This window comes from Brassica rapa, chromosome A07 (genome assembly GCF_000309985.2).
Source record: "Brassica rapa cultivar Chiifu-401-42 chromosome A07, CAAS_Brap_v3.01, whole genome shotgun sequence".
NCBI lineage: Eukaryota > Viridiplantae > Streptophyta > Magnoliopsida > Brassicales > Brassicaceae > Brassica > Brassica rapa.
Genome location: NC_024801.2, coordinates 7,825,318 through 7,849,209, shown reverse-complemented (window position 1 = coordinate 7,849,209; position 23,892 = coordinate 7,825,318). Strand labels below are relative to the sequence as shown.

Sequence of the window (23,892 nt, the reverse complement as noted above, 5' to 3'; positions counted from 1 at the left end):
AACTAAGAACTTTTGCTCAATCTCTCTTTTGATTTCATTTATTTTCTTTAAATGCTAAGAAATCCTCTTAATACTACCATTAGAGGTTCTCTTAGGTACTAATCAGACGAATAAATAAGCATCTTGCTCAGTCAATTTAACAATTTAAAGGAGACTATATTAAGAGTTGGACTGGTTCAAACACAGCGGTTGTGGTTGCGGATGCGGATGCAGATGCGGGTGGTTGCGGTTTCAAATGTTATAAAGCGTTTTGTATGACTGGCACAACGTTTGCGGGATATTTGTGACTAGTATTATAAGTTATTGCAGCGGTTTAATAAGAAATTACCAATATTATCATATTATAACACTAGAAGAACATACTATTGTGAAAAAATATAATACTTATCAATATAATATGATTAATAATAATTTAATGTTTATTTATTTAATTTTTTAAATTAGCTGAAGGTTATAACTTTAATAATTGTTTTTTTGAAGATATATATTAAAACTTTAAAAGAATATTTTGTTTCATTTTATATATGTTTAGTTTAAAGTTTTTATAAAAAAAATATGATAATGTTAGTGAATATATATATATTTTGATTTATAATATTTGTATTTTTAATTTTTAATTTAAAAATTTAAAATATTTTTGAAAAAAATATTATATTTATTTATCCACCCGCAATCATCCACAACCACAAATCCTAACTCGAACTAGCTTTTGATTTTAATAGGTTTGGAGTGGTTTAAAGCAATTTGTAGCGGTTTGTATGATTGTTTTGAAATGCTGTCAACTGCTACCAACATCAAAAGTTGCGTTTGCGGATGGTAACGAAAAACCAGTCAAGCTCTAAGTTAGTCCGACTATAATTCATCATTATGTTTCTAGAATAAATCTTTATCTATTTTAATTAGTAATTTATAGGGGATTTTACCAAAACTAACCCATAACTTGATTTTAACCCCAAACCTATACCCAAACTTGAATCAAATGCAAAATTAACCTAAAAGCCTTGTGAAATTACAGCCCAATCCCTTGTGACCAAACAAAAAAACAGAAGCTGTTTTGACGAATATAGTCCTAGTAAGTCGTCTGAGATGTTTGAAGTCGCCTGGACAACTTCAAAGTAAGTCTTCTGGTGTAGCTGATCTTAAAAATAATTTATAAATTTAAAAAAAAAATATTTTGATAAGCGAAAAATTAAAATAATGTAATTATAAATAGTTTTAAATGATATAAATTAAAATATAACAAAATTGAATTGTTTTTCAACATAGATGAGTGTAGGTAGTGAATCATGGTATTCTTTGGTCTAGAATTTGGCAACATATGTTGTAGTATTGTATGTATTCTTAGGGTTAGATTTTGGAAAGCTTGAATCTTTTTTTGAAAAATTAATTTTTTACCTATACGTGTTTATTTTTGTGTATTGTAAACATTTTTGAAGTTTAATTTGATTTTATGAAGTATTTAGTTAGTTAATTAAGTTTAGGGGTTATGTTTAGAGTCTAGACGACTTATATTTCAGTCGTCTGGTGAAAAAATTAAAATAGACGACTTACATGTAAGTCGTCCAAATATTCCCGCCTAAAATTTTTTTAAAAATTATTTTCCCGCTTAAATAATTTAAACCAGACAACTTACTTGTAAGTCATCTGGGAAGTCTTCTATTTTAGTTTTCCGCTAAAAATAGTAAACTCTTCTGGACGACTTAGTAGTAAGTCGTCTAGGAAGTCGTCTGAATCAAAAATATTTAACCTAATTGAATTTTTTGTCTCCCTATATAAAGAAAAATTTACACATTCTCTCTTCTCCTCTCAAATGGCTGCAACAAAAATGTAATTTTCATCATTTTAAAACTCTTCAACCTCTCTATAATCTTTTTGACTTGAAAACACCAAACTTTATATGAATTTTACAGTTTTGTCTCATGTATTTCTTACTAATCTATCTCTTTTGCAGGTTTTTAATCAGATGGTACTCATCTTCCAGTAATTTAAAGGTAGATCTATTAATTTTAGATATGTATTTTTGTGTGTTTTATAAATGTAGATTTATCTAATTTTCCACTCATTTTCTCTGTTTTTAAGTCATTTGAACGTTTTTTGATATGCAGGTTTTTCAGATCTAGAAGACTTCTAGGACGACTTACATGTTAGTCGTCTAAAATATAATGCACTAGACGACTTCCAGGAAGTCTTCCAGATTATGAGGGTGAGAGAGTAAAAATGTCATTTTCGGAAAAAAAATTGATGGCATTTTCGTGAATTATATGAACTTGTGGGGTGAATAGGGCAAAACTAATTTCAAAAAAAAAAGTTAGTTTTGTATTTAACTTTAAGTTGTAGGTCAATTCTGCAAAAAGCCGTAATTTATATGCTTAATGTATTCAGGCTCCGAATGGAGAAAGCGGATCAAGCGGATCAAGCGTTGTGGTTCTAGCGGATCGAGTACAACAAGAGTGGATCAAGCGTATCAAGTGGTACAAGTGTGGATCAATCGGATCTAGCGGTTCAAAACATATATTTGAATGGTGAAAGTGGATAAAAAGTGGTTCAAAGTACTGTACAAATTTAAATTAATATATATAAATATTTATTATACTATTTATTTTGATAATTAAGAAAAAATATTCTTAAAAGTACTTTATAAATAAATAAAATTTATTCACAATATAATATAAAAAATATTTTAAACATATTTATTATTCTTTTTATTTTTAAAATGAAATATTTATCTTATTTTGGATGATTTAAAAATTTTATTTATGTTTATTTATTTAAGTTACGATTATTTAAAAATAATAATAGTCAACATAAATATAATAAATCTTAATATATATTTAATAAATCTTAATATATATTTAATAAATCTTAATATATATTTAATAAATCTTAATATATATTTTTAACAATGATAAACTTATACATAAATAAATTTAAAGTATATATTAGTAGAATGATGAATTTAAAATATATTTTAACTATAATAAATAATAATGAATTATATAATATTACTTTATTATAAATTATAATAATATATTACATGTTAAGAAAAAAGAACCACTTGTACCACTCCAAATACGAAGGGTGTTTACTGTTACTAGCAGAGGCGGACCCACTTTGAACAAATGTGGTTCAGCTGACACAGGTTAAAAATATATTTTAGCAAGTTTGATAAGTATGATGGAAAATCCCGTAGCTCAGTTGGTATGTTTCTTCCCCATTTGACCCACCTTTAGTTGTGCAACCTGAGTTCGACCCTTCATTTTGGCACCTCTTTTAAAAAATTTGTCTCATACTAATTTCAAACTGGGCCAAACCCAATTAGTGACACCTCTAAAATATAATCCTAGGTCCGCCATTGGTTACTAGTGGTTCTTAGGTTTTCTTTACAAAATGAACCATTTGTGGATCAGATTTTTTAAAAAGTGGAACATACACTTTTGTTATTATTTTTCTTGAATGGCAAATATTAGATGGATGCTTGACAATGGTGTAGGAACCACTTTTGTTCCATCTCCCATTCGAACTCTCAGTATTCTCGAATCATTTGTCATTGGTTACTAGTGGTTCTTAGGTTTTCTTTACAAAATGAACCATTTGTGGATCAGATTTTTTAAAAAGTGGAACATACACTTTTGTTATTATTTTTCTTGAATGGCAAATATTAGATGGATGCTTGACAATGGTGTAGGAACCACTTTTGTTCCATCTCCCATTCGAACTCTCAGTATTCTCGAATCATTTGTCAGCAAAAAATTTGTTCATATTTTCCAACTCAGTCGTATTTTACAATTTCTCATTCAACATATTTATTTCATTGTTACCTAAATAATAAACATTTATCCGTATAGATATAGGCTTCGAATGTTTACAACCGTCCCGCTCCGCACCACAATTAACAGTAACAAAAATCTCTACATATATCATATATCTATATGTTTTTATAACTGTTAAAACCGCACCGCAGTTGAACCGCTTGTCCCGCACCACTCAAACCGCAGTCACCATTCGGAGCCATATATTAATTTGGCCACATCTATACATTTCTTTTGTTATCATCTTAAACAGATTTTATTAAGACTACTAGTGGTTTTTCTGCGCTTCGCGCAAAGTTTTACTCTACTAAAAATATATCATTTAATAATTTGATTTTATATTTAAATGGTTTAAATTTATCTTTTGTCACTTTTATCCTCAAATTTTCTTATTTTAGTTATCATAATATATATTTTTATTTAAATTTATTTTAATAAATAAATAAAATTGACCACTTTCTACATAAATACTGAAGTTGAAATAATTTGTACTTTGTTTAATTTCATTTGTTTTATTTTGTATTATTATTATTTATTAATTGTTACATCAATAAATATTAAACTAAAAACAACATATCAACACTTTTTTGAATAAAATCCTACATCATTCATATCCTCTTATTATTTGAATCAGATATATACCTAATAATCCACATTTATATGTAACAGTATATTTTAAATCCAAATTAGATACACTTTTAAATAAGAAATAATTTTTAACATAACTTCTTGATAAATATTAAGTTAATAAAATTAATAAAAGTTATATTTTAATATTTAATATTTTCAGGACTAAAATTTTATATTTTCTTAAAAGTAGACTAATTATAAATATCAGTATCATACTAATATTTGATATTAAGACACATAAATTATATAGTTAACTTAAATAGGTTCTTTTGAAATGAATATAACATATAAAAATGTGATGGAAACGTAGGCTGTATATGTTTGGTGGTTACTACATTTTTTTCTTTGACAATTGACTTCTTAAAATTCAATTAAAGCCAGGGACAAAATTTATATGTAAACGATTTACGTATGCAAAGTTCTATGTATAAAAAACACATTATAGCCAGGGAAAAAATGTCGTTTACCATATTTATATGATCTTTATATTTGTAAAATATAAGAGAAATTTGTGGTTATTTAATTTGTGAGTTTGACTAATTTACAATTTTAATTTCTTATTTGAGATAAAAGAAAAATATATTTATTGGACATCATTTTTGTCTAACCACTATAAAAATGGAGTGTATATGTTATGTTAATTTGAACTAGATAGAGGAGTTAGATCAACAATTGTTGACAAGAAAGCTAAACTTAATATTTTTATATATTAAAAGAATTGTTTTTAGAACAATGTAGTCAGGGCCACCTGCATTTCTTCAGTCAATAGAGGCTTCTACTTACAGCATAATCTAACACAACATCAACAGAAGGGTTGTTCATCGTAAAACTTGACAAATACTGAAGTAAGACTAATTTTTAACAGAAAGGTTATAGGACAATGATCATCTTTTCTCATTTCTATAAACAGCCCAGCAGCACGTCCACGAACCATGTTGAGATAAGAGACAACGGCATTGGCACATTGATAAGAACAGCAGAACCATATTGAAGGACAACCATGACCAGGTAGCTGCTTACACTCTACCTCTCGTCCAGCGTCTGTGAAGAAGAGAAAATACGACATCAACATTGACTTCACTCCAGGGGTTTCGAAAGTAATAATATATTTGCATTATACTGTGTGCATCAGTGAAATGAACAAAAAGATAACGTTTTAAGGCTTCCCGGTTATTATGATTGATCTTTTCATTCAAACAACATTTTAAACCAAACTTGCATACAAAAGTCAAAAGGCTTGAAGACGAAACAACAAAGTGATCTTACTGGGACTCCAGAAGAAGAATCAGAAAACTTAAGGGCAATAGATTTGGTAGACCGCAGGAGAGGAGAAACATTGCAACCGCGAGGGTGGTTTGAACTTCCATCAAACACAAACTATTTCCAGGTTTAATTGTAGTAGATAACAGTATATAACTTACCATAGAGATGACCTTTGAGACCACAATTCGTTTTGAATGTATGGAACCTAAACCTGTCTTAACTCAATTACCAAAATGTTCGCTTCAAGCTCGGACAGGACCGAGTTGTGAGTGAAATCTTTCTAGGAGCTTTGCCTTTACCCGTTTAAAGCTTTGATCTTATTTGGAACCGGTTTCTTCTGTCCTGCGTCATAAATTTTTTTTTATTATAACTGCATAAAATGCAGTAAACAAAGTGTAACCAAACCAAGAAAATCTGAAGATTCTTCGGTTATGCAATGCCACCCAGAAGATGTTGAATGCGACCATGCGCTCAACTGGATAATAATATTGATGAGACAAGTCTCCACTTCCTAAACTGACACTTGATTTGTCAATGATTATCCATACTTTGTATTGTTCATAAACTCGTCCTTTGTTCTCCGCCCACAACTCTTCTGCTTGTTTCTCGATAAACCGCTTTAGGCTGCCATCACTATCATCAAGTTAAGTTCATTTCATCTTCAACCTAATCCCTCAAAATAAGAAAAAGAATATCATGTACCTGAAACGGACGCGTTTGAAAATCTGAGATCACTTGCCCCTCCTGCTAAGGTTGTGAGAGTGCTGATCCTATATATCGATTCAGCAGCCTGATTCGCTTGATGAAGGTAAATTTCACCACCAAAAACAGGTGTGCTGGTCCCTCAGAAAACGCTGGGACAGTTTTGAGACAGAAGGCTCTGTTTCTCGACTGTAAGTACGGTTTAATGTGGTAGAAGAAGGGGCAAAGTAATCATGGCTGAAACCAAATGAGTTATGACAAGTACACTTGATGGCCGGAGCTGATTTAAAATGTGTCTTTCAGCCATGTTTTTCAACTGCATGGTTTCATTGAAACATCAGTAAGTTGCATACATGATTTCTTTCTTTTTTTGCACGCACTCATATAGCAGAGGGGACAACTTTACCTGAGCGGTGGTTTTATTTAATAACTTCTTTTGCTTCCTTGCATCTCGCTAGAAATTTCTAGTGTCTCCTTTAGTTGTTTGGTTGTTCTTCTAGTTCAACATCTTGAAGCTGTGCCTTTCGTCTAAGATTTTGAAGCTGTCAAAACCATTTATTAGTAAGTTATCAAAGGAGTCAATTAGAGGAACGATAAATGATTCGCTACTAAACTAAATTGGTGAGAGAGATTTTACAATTCAGGGTCATGATCTCACCTGCTGTTTGCTCCACCTACACACACACAAATGAAAAGCTAAAGGGATTGGCCGGTAGATTTCGCCATTCTGGATACCCATCGATTGCTCTGAAAAAAAAAGGTTTGCGTGATTTGGGTGAAAGAGAAATCCATGAAGAAGAGGGATATATAAAGTGTTGAGCAGAGGGCATGTGAATAGATTTATGCATTTTGGTTTCTTGCAGTAAAGAGTGGAGCTTTACTAGAGTAAAAGTGGGAAGCAAACGTTGAAGAGAAGAATCGGAACCGAAAGTAACTGTTCAGTTTGAGGAAGACAACACAATTAGATTGCATAGAGTTTTAGATTTCAGACATATGAGAGGCTAAAGTGGTTGAGCTAATGAGAAATGTGAAATGTGAATGAATAATTTTTTTTTGTCACGAAGGAGAAGTCACGTCAGCATGGAAATGTGAATGAATAATAAATAAATGGATAAATTAAAACTAAAGCCACCGAAAAAAGTGAGAGAGAAGTAGATCTGCCGTGCCGTCGTCGGAGCCCATCTTCTTCCGTTCAAAAGGTTTCTCCTGCTTCTCCTTCGCCTCCTCTCCCTGACCTGCTTGTCGGAGCTCTGGTCCAGTCCCCATCCGCTGTCGTCAACTCGAGGAGTGAACCAACATCCTGGGTGGCGCTACGGTTGGAGTAACGATGCGATCGTGTGGAGGGTTTTGTGTGGTGAAGTTGGCTTGTCAGATTAGGGTTTGTTTCTGGGAGGTGGAGGCTTCTACAGCTCCATCGCCGCCTGCCTTGTTTCCGGGAGGTGGAGGCTTCTTCAGCTCTGCTATCGTCGACTTTAGTGTCTGGGGGGTGAAGGCGTTCCTTGCTTGCGTCGCCGGCTCTTGGTTCCCTAGTTCCGTTTTAGGGTTTCGTTTTTATCTTTGTTTTTGCGGTTTTGTTTTGGTTTCGTTAGAGGAGCTCTCGTTGGAGGACGATCGAAGCTCTCCGGTATTGATGTCTCGGCGAAGCTTTCTTCTCAGTTCCGGTGATGAATGGAGGCGGATGAGATCTCGGTATGCTGATTGATTCTCTCCGATATTGGGAATACATGGGTTGAAAGCGTTTGCGGTGAAGAGGTTGTGGAGCTAGTGAGTGCTGGTGTGCCCTGGTGGATCGTCGTTTGGATCACTGGTGGTGGCTTGAAGCGAGGGTGAGGCCGTGGATCGAAGCGGCGGCGCCGCGCTTGTTTTTTTTCTAGGGTTTCTCTAGGTGGGTTTTGGGCCTTGTTTGGGCTTTGTAATGTTCTGGGCTTGGGCCTTTAATCAATTTAACTCTTGACGGAAGAAAAAAAACTAAAGCCACCGAAAAAGCAATATGGTTTAAAAAAGTACGCCATGTATCCAAATTCGCCCACCTTTCCATGCTAACGTGGCGGCCTAATAAAGGGGAGAAATCTCCTTTATTATTATAGATAGATAGATTCTACCTAGAAAAGAGATTTGGTATATATATGGATAAATTAAGGTAGTTGACTCTTCTCCTGCCCGGTCTGAAAAACCCAAAACAAATATGGACTGAAAACAAAACAAAAATAACGACTGTCTTTTGGAATCTACCACCTATAACCAGTATACCATCTTGTTTAACAATCTGAAGCTAATTATAACGTTTACACAATAGCCAAAAGTTATATATATATATATATTGTTAGTGGTCAGAGGCAGATGTGTTTCTTCTGTCTAGATTTGCTACTGACTCTTAGCACTATGCGCAAAATTATTTGCCATCATATTTTGAATCATGGGAATGTGTTTTATCTCAAAATTCTGAAACTCTCTTCCAGGTTTTGTATTTCTTTCACGTATATTGCAAAAGTAAGTCATTCTTCAGACTATGGGCATTTCTCCGTGCTAGCGCGGGATTGTGGACATAATTCTTATTTCATCTCAATATTTTCTAGGGTTATTGTATTTATGAATTTTGCGTTTTGGGTTGATCATTGTTTTTCAAGTTTTTTATTGTTATAGGATTAGAGTTGTGATGATGAACTGTGTATACATTGTTCTCCACTTATGAATGACTAAACTATGTTAGTAATGTGTTTGGTATTGTTTGTGGTGTTGCTTGTTGTGTCACTGAGAATTACTGTTTGTTTGTCTTTTTAATTTGTTTCTTGTACTATTGAGACTACATAAATTATATTAAAGTTGTTGATAGTACTTTTTGTTTCTGAATATTTTTTTCTCCAGTTTAGTTGTGTAAGTTGTGTGTATTAAGTAATAATTTTTATTATCCTTATTATGTTTGTTATATGTTTTTTTTTTAAATTTGTTGCTTTTACCGAACCTTTAAAACAAATACATGAAGATTTGTAGAAATAACTATAAAATGAGTGACAATTTTGAGTATTTGAGTTTTAATGAGTTTTAAACGAATTTATGTATTTCTTATAAGAAGACAATAACATTGGCATGTTGACATTGAGCATGTAAGCTATTTTCATAAGACAAGAGGAGTAAGCAGGTGGAGATGTTTTTGCCGCCTTTGTGTCTGTCGAGATTGTCTCTTATTTCTCCTGGTGTGGCTATGTTTGTTTCTCTTTTATTTGATGGGTAATATGTAAATAAAAATCATTGTTAGTTGTATTTATCAGTGTTCGTAACTTACTCTGCTTTTTTTGTTTAGGCAATTTCACTGATCTTGGTTTTCGTCTTCGTCTTCTTGTAAGCATTTGTGAAAGTAAATTTGTAAATTATTAAATAGTTGACCGTGTAGTTTGTATTTGTTTAGCTGACTCAATGTATGCGTCGTTGAGTTTTGGTTGAGCTGATTGGTTTGGTATATTTGTTTTGAAGTTTATTTGTAAGATTAGACAAAAAAGAGAGGTGATCATTAATGATTAGTCTTTTTTTTGGATTCTAGTTTTTGGTGTTTTGATTGTTTGGGTTATTGTGGTTTCTTTTAAACTGTAAAATAAATGTTTGTGTAAAATTAATTTGATAAGTAAGGGAGATAAATAGACGACCACATATCTTGGGTAGGAAATATTTTTGATTATTTATGTTAGCACAATATAAACAGTATTGTAAAGAGAATTGTGTGTTGATTGTTTCTTATGGATCAATTAGAAGACGGACAACGACTCGAGTTGTTTCTTTGGCAAGGCTAGAGCCCTGGACAGAACAGATTTGCCCAACCACATCTGCGAGTTTAAATATCAGTTATGATATCAAAACATAATATAAACTCAAATGCAATATGATAATATACCTAGGAGTTTTAGGTTTGTGTTTGTAATCACTTGGAAATTTTCGAACAGTCTAATCATGACTGTAGATTGATCTCAGGAGCACCTGTGTTGACTTCATCAATAATAGTTGGTGAGATGAAACGAATGAGGAATGGATGATCAGTTATCTTGTACATGCTTGAGAACCTAGCAACCTCAAAACGATCGACTTTCACAGTGGAACCGGCTTTCAAAGATGGCATGTAATGATTAGCACATCCGACGGGAATAAACCCATGAATCACGAAATCTGCAAATAATATTATTCAACAAAGAATCAGGAAATCAATTAAAAATAATTATGTTAAATAAGTGTGATAGATCGAAAATTAACTTACATTTTCATCAAGAAAGAGAATCGTGATTCCCATAAACTCACTGTCTTTCTTGAAGTTCAGGGAATCTCAGAAGCGGAGGAGGCCAGAGGCTATGCTTTGACTACTACGACCAAGACGGAGAGACTCGAAGATTGAGTGACGGATGTCGGTGTGAGGAACTGGAGAGGCAGAGAGAGACATTTTCTAGACAGTAGTTAAAGTTAAGAGGAATTAATGAGTTTTGTGGAGATAAAGATTGAGTTCATCAAAGATGAGAATCATATGTATATAGGTTTACAGAGGGGCTAGAAATCAGGAACATTTATGATCAAGCAATTTAAGATGGAGAGATGAAGAGTTCACTGGTGAAAATATAGTTTACGAACAGACATACGGCACAACTCTGTAAAAGAACCCTAACTCATGTTAAACGACGACAATTTACAATATGGGAAAACTATAATTGTTGCAAACTTGAGCTTTTTTCATATTACGTGATAAATCCCATTTAAAAATGAAACCCATAATACACATGTAGGCCCGACCCTCAGAGGAAGCCGAAAAAAACAAGGCCTTCCGACCTTCATAAATATATATTAGTTTCGGCCATCAATGTACAAAGTATCTTTAGTTTAGTGGTATAAATGATGGTGTTTATATCTCAATAACCCGGGTTCGAACCATGGGCTTGACACTTTTTTTCACACAACCCAGGTTCGAGCCTTGGGCTTGACACTTTTTCACATTTTTTTAAAGTGGAACCCACAAAACGCTGGTGTGGCACGCTTAGGAGTGAGCAAAGTACCTCATTATAATGTAGATTTTAATGAAAGAGATAATTATAAAATGAGCAAAGAGAAGTTTGTTATTTTTATTAATCTGCTAATCAAATCGAAGCAAATGTTTTTTTTAACAACAATAACTAAACTATAATAAAAGACCCACCGGTTCAGAAAACTAAACCGGTGGTATTGAATCAACATAGAACACAACTGTAGGGAACTCCAAGCACCTCGTACAAGCTTGTCCGCCACTAGATTAGTTGCTCATGGTATATGTCGAATCTTGAAGGAAGGAAAGAAAATCTTACTGCGTCAAATCAAAGCAAATGTTTACAAAAAAAGAAAAAAAAACTGGTAAATCAAATTGGGAACAACTTTCTTTAAGATATGTTAAGATAGATGACCATGTCTCGAGTGCTAAGATGCAGACTACTGATAATGGTAATTCATAAAACTCTTCTTTAGTTTTTTCCAGATCAACCATGGAGCCTAAGTTCATTACGTTAGACAAAGCAGCTATGAAGTAAAGTGACTTCGTAAATTTTGGGAAGATATTCCATTGTGGAAAAAAAACCAGTCCTACCTCTATGCATACACTACAACTGTCAGTCGACTATAGCTCGAGAACGTAATACTCTATATAATGGCAAATAACGTTACATCAGACGATGACATAAAGCCATTAGACACTTAGGCTTCGAATGTTACGAACCGCTCCGTCCCGCCCCGCAGTTAACTGTAACAAAAATCTCTACATATACCATATATCTATACGTTTTTATAACTGTTAAAACCGCACCACAGTTAAATCGCTTGTCCCGCACCGCTCAAACCGCAGTTCTCATTCAGAGCCTTAATATTAAGCGGTGTTATATATGTGGATTAGATCAAGTCAACTGACAACCTTGCATACCCATTTACCAAAGATTTATCAAGAGACCAAGTATTGAAATCATTAAACGAATCGAAATGAGTTTATTGTCTATGACTTAGAATATGTTTGATGGAACTCCACCAATGTGATTGGAGATCTAAGATGTCGGTTCAAAAGGATAACAAGTCAAACATAATCTGATTAAATCATTGAGAATTACTTAGTTTTCACGATGACAAACAATGCTTCTTGTAAATATTTAAGATATAACAATGTTTTTCAGTGAGATAAGACCATAAACCTTCATATATATATATATTATTACATGATTCTTTTGTGTATGATAGGTTCTAGTGACAATCACTTGGTGAGTTTTAAATGTGGCCGTTTTTAGGAGGATGACGTTCAAACTTTAATCTCAGCTCACTTATAAAGAACCAAGAAAGTTCACAGCCCAAATGAACATAATAGAAACTTAACTCTACGAGAAGACAAATATGGGCTAGCTATATATGTTTTCTCAGTTTACACAAATTTTGGGTAGTTCAAGATATCATATTCACCTCCAAAAAAATCCGACAAGTACTAACAATCCGTGGTTCAAGGCTGGAATATGCTGCTACCTCATATGCAGAATGATCTCGAAAAATTTGTTTGTCTAGTTTATTGTTTAAGTAGAGTCTGCATATGTTTAGAGTAATTTATATTTATTTGGTGGATTGTTGGAACCCAAATTTATAAGCCTTTGGGATGTGTAAACTATTAGATTAAATGTAAAGAGAAATGTGAAAAAGTTTTTTTTTTTTGCTAAAAGATTTTCTATTAAAAAGCATGAGAAATAAAATGTTACAATGCATTAAGCATAGTTAGCCAAGTGGCTTAAGCTAGTTAACATATTAAAGAGCCCAATACGAAACTTGTTAAAACCCAAAATATAGTGTAGAGAAAAGCCCAACTTGGATGGAAGAGTAAGAAGATTGGTCGAGCTTTGGTGTCGTCGACGATCACGAAGCAGCGAACCAAAGTTGGAGAAGGTCGGATGATTCACCTGGATTAGAGAAGCGGTAACTAGCAATCCGGAGTCGGATGATCTTGTCTATTTCAGCAACGAGAGAAGCCGGGGACCGAAAGTGATTTCGATGGAGCCTATGATTGCGTTCCGTCCAAAGAGAGTAGATTGTGGCCTGCCAAGAGAGAAGAAGTAGCTTCCTCCACAGTCGAGAGCCTGAGAAACTCTTGAGAGATAGTAGCGTTGATTCCCAACTTGGAGAAGAAGCAACCGAACAACGGAGAGCGAAAACAGACCAGACTTCAGAGGAATAAATGCACTGGAAAAAAAGGTGATCTCTTGATTCATTGTTGCCGCCACATAAGATACATGAACCATCAGTCTGAAGGCCCCATTGGAGCATCCTGTCCTTTGTTGGGCAACGGTTTAAGATCATTAACCAAGTCAGAAATTTATGCTTAGGAATCCCACCTGAGAACCAAACCTCCTTGTGCCAGGTAACAACCGGAGCTGCTTCTCTGACTAAATTGTATATGAGATTGGTTGAGTATTTCTCCGAGGGCAGATCGTTTGGGCACCATTCGAAATGATCTGGTTGATCCGAGATAGTAAGGGTGGTGAGATGCGAGAAGATTCTGACTTGTTTTTCTGACCTTGCTGCAGGAAGAATCCAATGATCCATCTCCCAAAGCTCTGCCAGAGTTGAGTTAGATGCTATTCCAAGAGAGGTTGAGGACTCACTGTGCGTGTAATCTCTGATGCGTCCATAGGGGGACCAGTTTGATGACCAGAAATAAGTCGTTTCCCCATTGCCTAGTTTCACCTTGATCCATGGGTAAGCGGTAGCGCCAAGTAAGATCAACTTGTTTGTCATCCACGAATGTTTCTGTTTAGTGTTGATGACCCAAAAGTTGTTTATGTTCCCATCAAGGACTTCCCAGAGGAACCAGGAGGACCAGATGGAAGCGGGTCTGAAGAATAAGATCCAGATAAGCTTGATTGCAGCGGCCATGTTCCAGTAAGATAAGTTTCTGAGCCCTAAACCTCCTTCTAGTTTTGGTTTTGTCACTGAGTCCCATGCCACTTTTGCCGAGTTAGGTCCATCTGTTTTGCCTTTCCATAAAAATCTGCTACTCAAAGAGTCTATTTCATCAATGCAGGCTTTAGGAAGAATGTAAGCACAAGACCAAAAGTTGACAATCCCTGCTATGACAGTTGATAAGAGCTGGAGCCGACCTGCGAAAGAGAGTGTGCGCACGGTCCATGAGTGCAGCTTAGACTTGATGCATTGAAGGAGAGGAGCGCAGTTTGTGAGAGTGAGTTTCTTGGTGCATAAGGGTACTCCTAAGTATCTCACAGGCAGGGTTCCTTCCGATAGTCCAGTGGAAGTCTTTATCTGGATTAGTTCATGAGGTTTTATTCCTGCTGCAAAGAGAGACGTCTTCTCAACACTAATAGCCAGACCAGATCGCAGCTCGAAGTCTTTGAGGATGTCCAATATGGCGTTGACAGAGGAGCCGGAGCCATCACAGAATATTAGGAGATCATCAGCGAAACAGAGGTGCGTTAACGCTGTTCTTTGACATTTTGCATGGTAGCCAAAAACCCCATTCCTTGCCGCTTTATTTAGCATAAGAGAAAGACAATTCATAGCTAGCACAAAGAGATAAGGGCTTAGTGGATCACCTTGCCTTAGGCCTCGGGTACCCTTGAAGTAACCATAGATAGATCCATTGAAACCTAGGGAATAAGAAGTAGTACATACACAAGCATGTAACCATCTTAAGAATACTTCAGGCACAGACAGACTTCTTAGGCATTGGAATATGAATTCCCATCTTATTGTGTCAAAGGCCTTAGCTATGTCCACCTTTAAGGTGATCCTTTTGGGACCCCCAATCTTGTGATAGCCTTGGACAATTTCAGAAGCCAAAATAGTGTTCTCGATTAGTAACCTGCCTTGGATGAACGCCGTTTGGTTTGGGAGGATGACCTCTGGTAGTATAGATTTCAGGCGCTTTACAAGTATCTTTGAAATTGTCTTGTATGTTGTGTTGCAGCAGGAAATTGGCCTGAAGTCTGAGATGGATGAAGCGCCCGGTCTTTTAGGTACGAGAGTCAGAATTGTGGCGTTGGTGGCAGTTGGCAAGAAAGCAGTGATAAAAAATTTCTGGATCGCAGAAGTAGTTTCAGAACCGACAACCGCCCATGCGTCCTTAAAGAAAGCTGAGGTGAAGCCGTCCGGTCCAGGAGATTTATGAGGATTGAGTTTGAAGATGGTGGACTGGATTTCTGCTGCGGAGGGGTAGCTTGAGAGTATGAGTTTCTGGTTTTCTGAGCAACGGAATGGCTGAAGTTGAGAAAGCCAATAGAGGGTAGAAGCAATCTGAGGAAGATTGGGAGGGGCCAGAATGCCTTGGAAATGATCGATAGCAATTTGACATATTTCCGCTGGATCAGATACTAGAATCCCAGAGGCCAGGAGGAGGGAACGGATGGAGTTAAAAGCTTTCCTGCTTGCTGCTACTCTAATGAAGAAGGTTGTGTTCTGATCTCCCAAGTGCAGCCAGTTAATTCTTGATTTTTGCTTAAAGAAAGCCTCTTCAATCCCTCGAAGGAAAGTCCATTTCGCCATCAACTCTTTTTCTTCTTTGAAGGTAGCTGGGGTTGGAACTGCTAAAGCTTGTACCTGCACATCTTTAAGCAAACTGTTAGTTTCCAAAACTCTCTTTTCAATGTCTGAAAATCTCTCTCTGTTTAGTGTTTTTAACTCTCTCTTTATCGATTTTAGTTTGAAGCCCAACATATGGAGGTCAAGAGCCGTGCTTCCACTTAGAACCCATGCATTTTCAACCGCAGTTAGGAAGGAAGGGTGATTAGAAAGGAAGTTGAAGTATTTGAAAGCATTTCACTTAAATGAAATGTAAGAGTAACAATTTTCATATTGCTTACAACAAGATAAATATTGTAGTATAAATATGCCAATTTCTTAACAAGTTTCAATACTTTATACAGACACTATGAAGAAGGAGCGAGATGATTCATTATGTAAACAACACACGCTCGCACTATCGCCGCCAGGCCAGACGAGGGTCTTTCTGAATATGGGTTTTAGCCCACAAAAGATGTCTTTTGAAGCAAATTTTTACTAGGATTTTTGTATAATATCTTAGATAATTCTAAGAGATTGTGTCTAAGATATTATAAAATTGTAAGCGTTTTAGACTGTTTCAAGATAATTTTGGAATACTTCCAGATAATTATCAGTATATTTTCGTTGCCGTCAACTCGCACAAAAATAAAGATTATTTTTCGAATATTCTGTTTTCTTTGTAATTTAAATTTATCTTGTTGATAAATTTTTTAGATATATGCCTAACCTATTCATTATATCATATGCCTTAACGCAAATAGAAACTTCTAGAAAAAGTCTTAGTCTTCATCTTAGCGTAAGTGTCGAGAGTATATCCTAGATTAGAGTTCGTAGATTCTGTTTCAAATGTTGCAAAACAGTCTCATATAAGTATATTTTGGAATTCAAAAATCGCATAACTGTTATACATTACACATTACGAGAGTTTTTATTAGTTAAGAAAAGAAATCAAATCTCAATTGTGTGAATTCATCTATTTCCTTGACAATTTTCTAAAAATGTTTTTTACATTGTCGTTTATACGCTTTTTTTTTGTGATTTTTAATAAGTACTTTCGCGGTCCGACAAGAGATACGCCACTTAATATTATGAGATACATGAAAATTTTCCAAGGGAAGACAGAGAAAAACATTTGGTTGATGACGGTAGTGTTGATGAAGGCAGACACATAATACGTGTTACAGTTCAAGCTTAGATTTGTATTTACTATGAACACTAAACCGATAAAGGTAAATCAAGTTCTCTGACTCTATAATACAGGCTTATTATGATCAACGTATAAATTACAACAGTACTGAGAGTTTTATTTTTTGTTTTTAACGTTTTGGGGAGAAACGTACTGAGAGTTTTAAATATTAAGGTTAAGGACTTACTGAAAAACCTAAAGCCAAGAGTGCTTCAACTGGATCAAGTTCATCAATATCCACTTCTTCATATTTACCCCAGTCAATATACATATCTACTGGATCTTCCTCATCATCCCTTGTGACAGAAGACGATAAGTTGGTTTCACAAAAAGGCGTTGCTTGAATGCGGCTTGTGCTTGAGTATTGTAATGCACTGAGCTGGGCTTTAACCCTTTCAAGAGTATTGTATTCAGGATAATTATAAGTATGGTTTGGAGCATATGTTTGTATTGGTTGTGGTGCCGTCGATAATGGAGATGTGATGTTGGATATAACCTAAAGAAGTAAAACAATCATCACTAAAATAATTTATAACCGTGTGATTTCCTATATATGAAATATCAGTTTTCGAAAGATTGTGATTACCTGATGAAGAGAATCAACTGTTTGTGGTACTGAGGTTGGTAGGAAACTTGGATTGCGATATAAGTCGTGAATGAGACAATCATCGTTGAGCTGAAGTTCTGGCTGAGTGGTGACAGTGGATGAGCCAGGCATGGATTGGGGCTCAGTAGTCACATACGGATTGATGAAACCTTGAGTCATGTTGTAGTTGAGACTGTTGTTAAATTGTCGCTTTTCTTGAGTTGAGGTATTCACATGTTGTGGATCGTACTTTGAAAATGTAGTCTTTGTCTCCAGAGGGAACATGGGCAGACAAGTGGTAGTTTGTGGAATCATAGTAGTTGGTTGTTGTGAATCACTGGTCTGTCTTCCGGAGTAGTGGTCTGCTAACCACTGATCTAATACTTGTGATGATGGCCGTTGAGTTGTTGTCGAAATATAGTTTCTGTGTTGACTGGTTATTGATGGAGCCTTGCCTGCTTGTAAATATTGCGCCTCCAACATTTTACGGTTATGTTCTATTTCAAAAGCCATTTGCATTCTTTCTGCTTCGCGACATCTTTGTAAATTTAGATCGTGCTACAAAATATTTTCGAAATTAGTGGAAAACAATTCGATATATTTTTTTAATTAATGAAAAAAATAAAACTAAGGTTACCTCTATACGCATGTAAAGTGATCCATGGTCTTCTTTTGCCTTCTTTGGCTTCACATCTCCCATAACTTTAGGTCTTCTACTCAATTTTGTATCATTATGTTCAGAGATCTCATATCATATGTCATGAGAATGGCCAGTTTTGTTATAAAAACTTGTACTAAATTATGATATATATGTGGTATTTATTTATCTTACATGTTTACTTGTGGGCGAGGTGAATTTGATGCAGCATGTGCTTTAAAAAAGCGTCGACCAGTTCTGTAACCTTAAAAAACAAGATAGAATACAAACCATTTGATTTGTTTGTGTAATTTTGTGTATATATATACAATGTATATATATGTATCAAGATTTGAGTTTTTAAACAAATATTATAGAAGAAGCAATAAGTAAAGGATATTAAGACCAAGAGAAAATGCCCAATATTTATCTATATTTTTCATATAATTTTTTTCTTTTATAAAATAATATTTCTAATACATTTTTTTACTTAAAACATATTTTTATATATCTTAACAAAATACCATAAAGTAGAAACATCTGTAAAAAATAAACTTAGTTTATAAATTACGAATATATATTATATATGGTTTCTAAACTGACCAGGAATAATTTTATATGATCATATCTATATTATAATTTTCAGAAAGAAGAATTGTACAGAAACAGATGTTTGGTATATTTTATATTATAGTTACTACTCATCTTTTATCTTTTTTTTTGAAACAATAGTTAAAATGAATTTTCGACAAGAATGGTACCAAAGAAGAAAATATAGAAGCGAAAACTTAAGGCAATGGAGCTGAACATACGTTTATGATATTGATCTGTTTCATCCCGTATGTTACATCTTCCAAGTCTAAACTTCTGGAAAGATACCAAGATTCGAGTGTTAAATAGATTACAAAAATGATTCATATGAAGAAGATAGGATAATATGACCTGAAGATGACTCTTAACATGGTGAAGTGCAATTCCTTCAACTTCCATTGTATCTTTGACAGCTTTTGGTGTTGCCTCTGTAGAAACAGCAATATATGTGATATAAGTTCTGTGTTCTTTTATATGTACCAACACATATTTGTATATGAACTTTAGTCGTCTCACCAACCATGCTACAATCTTTTTAAATTTTTTATCCCTTCAGGTTAACAATTCATGGACTCGTAAGTAAATGAACGATGATGGTAAAAATACAATGATGGTAAAAGAATTTTATCCCTTCAGCTTAATTAGTCATCTCGGGTGCTAAAATGCTAAAAGTAAGTATTCGTCAATTTTATATCAGTTAAAACCATAAAAAATCAAAGAAATACATTGGAAACTTTTTTTTGTTAGCAACACTATTTGAAAAGTTATTTGCCGCAAATAAAACTTGAGAGAAATCATAAACATTCCCTATTTATTGCTACACCAAATTAGGTAAGATAAAATATTAACAATTAAAATTCCTACAATACTACCAACAAAACACAGATTAAAAGCTTTATTTGAACAAAACTTATACCTCAACAAGTTCAAGTTTCAAAATAAATAAAATAAAAATAAGACGGTAGGTATTTTTTTTTTTGTAACACCAAAGAAGGTAGACATATTTAAAATATTTTAAACAACTAATATGTGTGATCATGTCTTAAGAACGAATCATTCTAGTAATAACCAGATTTGGAAAAAAAAAATGAAAGTATTCTAAGAAGCAGAATGTTTGTACAAATGGTTTTTCGTTTTTGAAATATTAACTTAATTATTAGTATATACCCTTTTAAATCACATATCTACTTATATAAAAAACATATATTACTTTCTTCCTTACTCGTTAAGAATGATTTAAGGTTAATCAATCTAAACTAAAGAAGGAATAAGTGTCATCTATTTACAATTGTTTTATTTTTGAACTGAATAATCTATTTAAAATTGTCTTTTTTAATTGCATTAAAATAAATTTTATGGGTGTGTTTATGATTCGGTTAAAGTGACTTTACCAAAAGTTCCAGAATTGAACTTGGTTAAAGATCTTAAACCAAATAGTACATGAAAACTAAAATGGAGTCTACAGAAATCGTAGAACCAGAAAAAATTCGTCGGTGAGTTTGGCCTAATAAACCGAACAGCACAGGACCATCAATGAAATGAAGCCGGGGTATATCTTGCAAAATTATACTCTAGAAAAGGAAAAAAAGAATTGTAGCCAATATTTTTCTAGTATCTAGAAAAAAATCATACGTATCTTGAACTCTTGGAAATTTATAATCTTGAAAACACAGCATTTTTTTTCTCATTTTTTCTCCTATAAAAATATATATCTTACACAGGGAAGAATCCTAGTAATTGAAATATTTGTAAAATAGAATAAACTCACATAGAGATGCCGATCACAAATATAGAGACGACAGTTTCATCCTAGATTATATCCATGCATGAACTCACGAAAATCTTAAAACTCAAAGAAAACATAGAAACCATGAAAAGGTAGAAATTAAAGATGGCTATAACATGCAAAATTAAATTAGATCAATAAAATGAATATGCAGGTGAAGGAACGAAGAACTCAAGCAGTAATGTAAGTTTTATAGAGAAGAATTTTTGTTACTAACTATCCGGTCCACCAAGTTTCTCAACAGCTTTGACAAAGCAAGCATGAAGGTCGCTTGACCACCGCAGTCTCGCCTTTTCATCTGAAGTATAGAAAATGCAAGGCTTGATTTTTGAAGATGAACTCTTCTTTTGTTGTGTACCAACTTTCTCAGCATTATCTTTCTTATTAGCTTCTAGGAGAGCTGCTATTCCCTGCTCACTGAAATACATGGAGACTTCGGAAGTGGTAGGGTTTTCTTCGGAAGTGACAATTTCCTTTCCTTTTTCTTTCTTCTTCTGCTCTTGGGAACTCATCTCAAAAACTTTTAATTAACGAGCTATTATAAATCTCTATCAACTTCTCTGTTTTTTCTCCTTTGGTTTTGATTTGTTTTCAAGTCAGAGTGAATAAAAAATCAAGCTATACCATGCATTGAAGAAGAAAACAAAAAATTAAAGCAACTTTTATAAATCCCAAAAAGACAAGGTTCAATGAACTGTAACTCAGGGTTATGGTACAAAATTAAGTGACCATTAAGAAATGATTGGCTTGTCATCTTTGACATCGCAGATGAGTTATCTAATTGTACCCTTCAAGAAGATCAAAAAAGTCGAGACCATAATTTTAATGGGGAGGGGTGGGGGGTTACGGACTCGTTTCAGAGAATGACAAAACTGTTATAAATTAAAGTTAGAAGAAGCCAAGAAATATTCGCAGTGGTTGTTTAGAACTTACTTTCTTGCGAAAATATTAGAGTTAACAATTTGTGAAGATCTTTGAACATTTTCTAAATACGATTATGAGTAAACACTGAGGTACGTACTATCTAAATTATATGTATATAATATGTGGATCCATGTATACACAATAATTCTATAAATTCAGTATAATTTTGTTTTTTTTTTAAGTATTCAGTGTAATTATATTATACATCTTCTAGAACAATGAATAACGCTTTACAGTATGTTCGGTGATAATTAAAATTTTATATTTTTATAATTTAACTTTTTGAGAACAAAACGTTGGCAAGAATATACAAAAACAACAAGCGAAAAACATAACCAATATATAAACAAACATAAGAAAAAGGGTTTGTTTATAGAATATAACAGAATTAATAGTAATATTCTACAAAAATAAATACAAAGTATATAGTTAAAATTTATATACTTAAAATAATTTTTTTACTAAAAATATAAATTAAACATATTAATAATCAATATCATTATATTTTGATTAAACTGAAGTAAAAATTTAAAATAATAAATTAATAAGTTATACTTAGCATAATCACTGAATCAATTTAATAAGAGACTTTGAAAAATTAAATACATCGTCAATAAGAATTAAAAATATATATATATATATATATATATATTAATACATATAACTAATAGGTTTAATTTTATTAAAAGTAAAAGTTCAAAATTTATAATCAACAAGGATATGCCAATTCATTACAAAATATACTTTCAAAAGGAAATGTTGGTTAAAAGATAGTCTTTAGTTTATGCAGGAATAAATAACTAAAGAAGAAAAACTACTTTAAGTAGGGATTATAAATTTCATTGGCCTAATGACCAAGTTTAAAGACTTCTATACTAGGTTTGAGGTTCGAATCCAGTCAAAGAAAAAATTCCAGGGTTTTCATTCAGATCAATCAGAGATGTATTTGTTGAGGGTTTATTTTTCGGATGAGATGATAAATAATATGTGTTTATAAATAATAACATTTTTTTTGCAGAATTACATATTTAAAACTTATAAAAGGTTCCATATATAGTACCGCAAGTAAAACCATTTGTCGTGGTCCTTAGTGTTCCGGAGAGTCTTTCCGTCATAAATGTGTGTGTATGAACTTATTGTCGTTGATCCGTATGTTGCGGAGAGAGATTTGTCCTGGAGTTGTCGCTCGAAGATTTTTTACCATAATTGGAGGTAGTTAAATTTAATCGATTACCATATGATTAGATTATAATGTAATAAACAACAAAAAATATAGAGTAGTTAAAAATTTTAATATTTTAAAATATGTGCTAAATTTTAATTATTAAAATTTTAATAGAGAAGAATTATTTATCATCCATTTTTATTGATAGATGGTTTTTTGGTGATCTTTCCAACAAAAATGTAAAACACCTCCGCTTTCATAATCTAATTTTATGTTAATTAGGTTTAAAATTCTATTTCTTTTTCTTTAATTTTTACCATTTTAAAACATTAATTTTTTAACTTTGCATATACATAGCTCTAATCTATTATCGTTCATGAGCAATATAAAAATACATATGTGAAATGCGATCTTACGCTTAGTGATCCCAAAGATCTAGTTCAAACACTGGAAGAGAATTTAAAGGTGATAGGATCTGAAACAAATGAACACAAGAATTAGGATAACGGGAAAGGAGGTAATTATCCGTTTGATCTTCATTGCTCAGTTTAGTATCGACATTTGAATAGACTGAGAGAGAAGATACACAAGGCTTTAATAGTGAATGAGTTTTTTTCTCAACCCAAAAAGATATTAAAAGTTCTTTTAAAATCTTTATGTTATAATGTAAAACTAGACTTTGACCCGCGCGTCCGCGCGGGTATATTTTTCAAAATTATGTTTCTATTTGTTTTTCATGTCAATAATATAAGGGCTATGCAAAATATCCGAATCTGAAGAACCGAACCGATCTCGATCCGAAAAAGTAGTACCAAACCCAAACCGAAATTGAGTAAATATCTGACTTATTCAAAATTTTGGTTTTTAGAGAACCAAAACCGAATCCGATCCGAACCGAAGTATTTCGGGTATCCGAATGTATACGAAATAGATTTATATACTTATATATATATTAATTATTTTTAGATTTTATATATATATAAAACATCTAGAATATATATGATACTTTTAAGTTGGTTTAAATACTTGAAAACATATACAAATAATCAATAGTAAATATATAAAATAGTAAA

General features: G+C 33.3%; 1 protein-coding gene and 1 long non-coding RNA gene across 5 annotated transcripts; both read right to left on the bottom strand.

Moving 5' to 3' along the window:
• Positions 1 to 4,129: 4,129 nt before the first annotated feature.
• On the bottom strand, positions 4,130 to 7,573 carry LOC103828548. Of its 3 annotated transcripts, XR_004449293.1 has the most exons (6): positions 7,286 to 7,573; positions 7,063 to 7,151; positions 6,811 to 6,946; positions 6,405 to 6,720; positions 5,706 to 6,326; positions 4,130 to 5,480 (listed from the first exon to the last, which is right to left on the bottom strand). It is a non-coding gene; the product is annotated as an uncharacterized LOC103828548 (long non-coding RNA). The 3 variants fall into 3 exon arrangements; XR_001955284.2 differs by having other exon boundaries at positions 5,706 to 6,335; positions 7,063 to 7,568; XR_004449292.1 differs by having other exon boundaries at positions 7,063 to 7,567.
• An 8,819-nt stretch (positions 7,574 to 16,392) lies between these two features.
• LOC103828546 lies at positions 16,393 to 23,892 on the bottom strand. 2 transcript variants are annotated; one of them, XM_009104156.3, is made up of 7 exons: positions 20,948 to 23,892; positions 19,296 to 19,372; positions 19,166 to 19,220; positions 18,549 to 18,618; positions 18,354 to 18,429; positions 17,717 to 18,274; positions 16,393 to 17,626 (listed from the first exon to the last, which is right to left on the bottom strand). In XM_009104156.3, the coding sequence occupies exons 1-7, from the start codon at positions 21,240 to 21,242 to the stop codon at positions 17,306 to 17,308; spliced, it is 1,452 nt and encodes a 483-aa protein (XP_009102404.1). In that variant the 5' UTR covers positions 21,243 to 23,892; the 3' UTR covers positions 16,393 to 17,305. The 2 variants fall into 2 exon arrangements, with proteins under 2 accessions (XP_009102404.1, XP_033131071.1); XM_033275180.1 differs by having other exon boundaries at positions 19,166 to 19,372.

Excerpts from the sequence above, each read along its gene's own strand:
- LOC103828546 (XM_033275180.1), bottom strand. The coding sequence starts at position 21,242 with ATGAGTTCCCAAGAGCAGAAGAAGAAAGAAAAAGGAAAGGAAATTGTC. Across the intron at positions 18,430-18,548 it reads CCTCGCCCACAAGTAAACAT|AAGACCTAAAGTTATGGGAG; the intron begins GTAAGATAAATA and ends AAAATTGAGTAG. Across the intron at positions 17,627-17,716 it reads CAGTTGATTCTCTTCATCAG|GTTATATCCAACATCACATC; the intron begins GTAATCACAATC and ends TTACTTCTTTAG.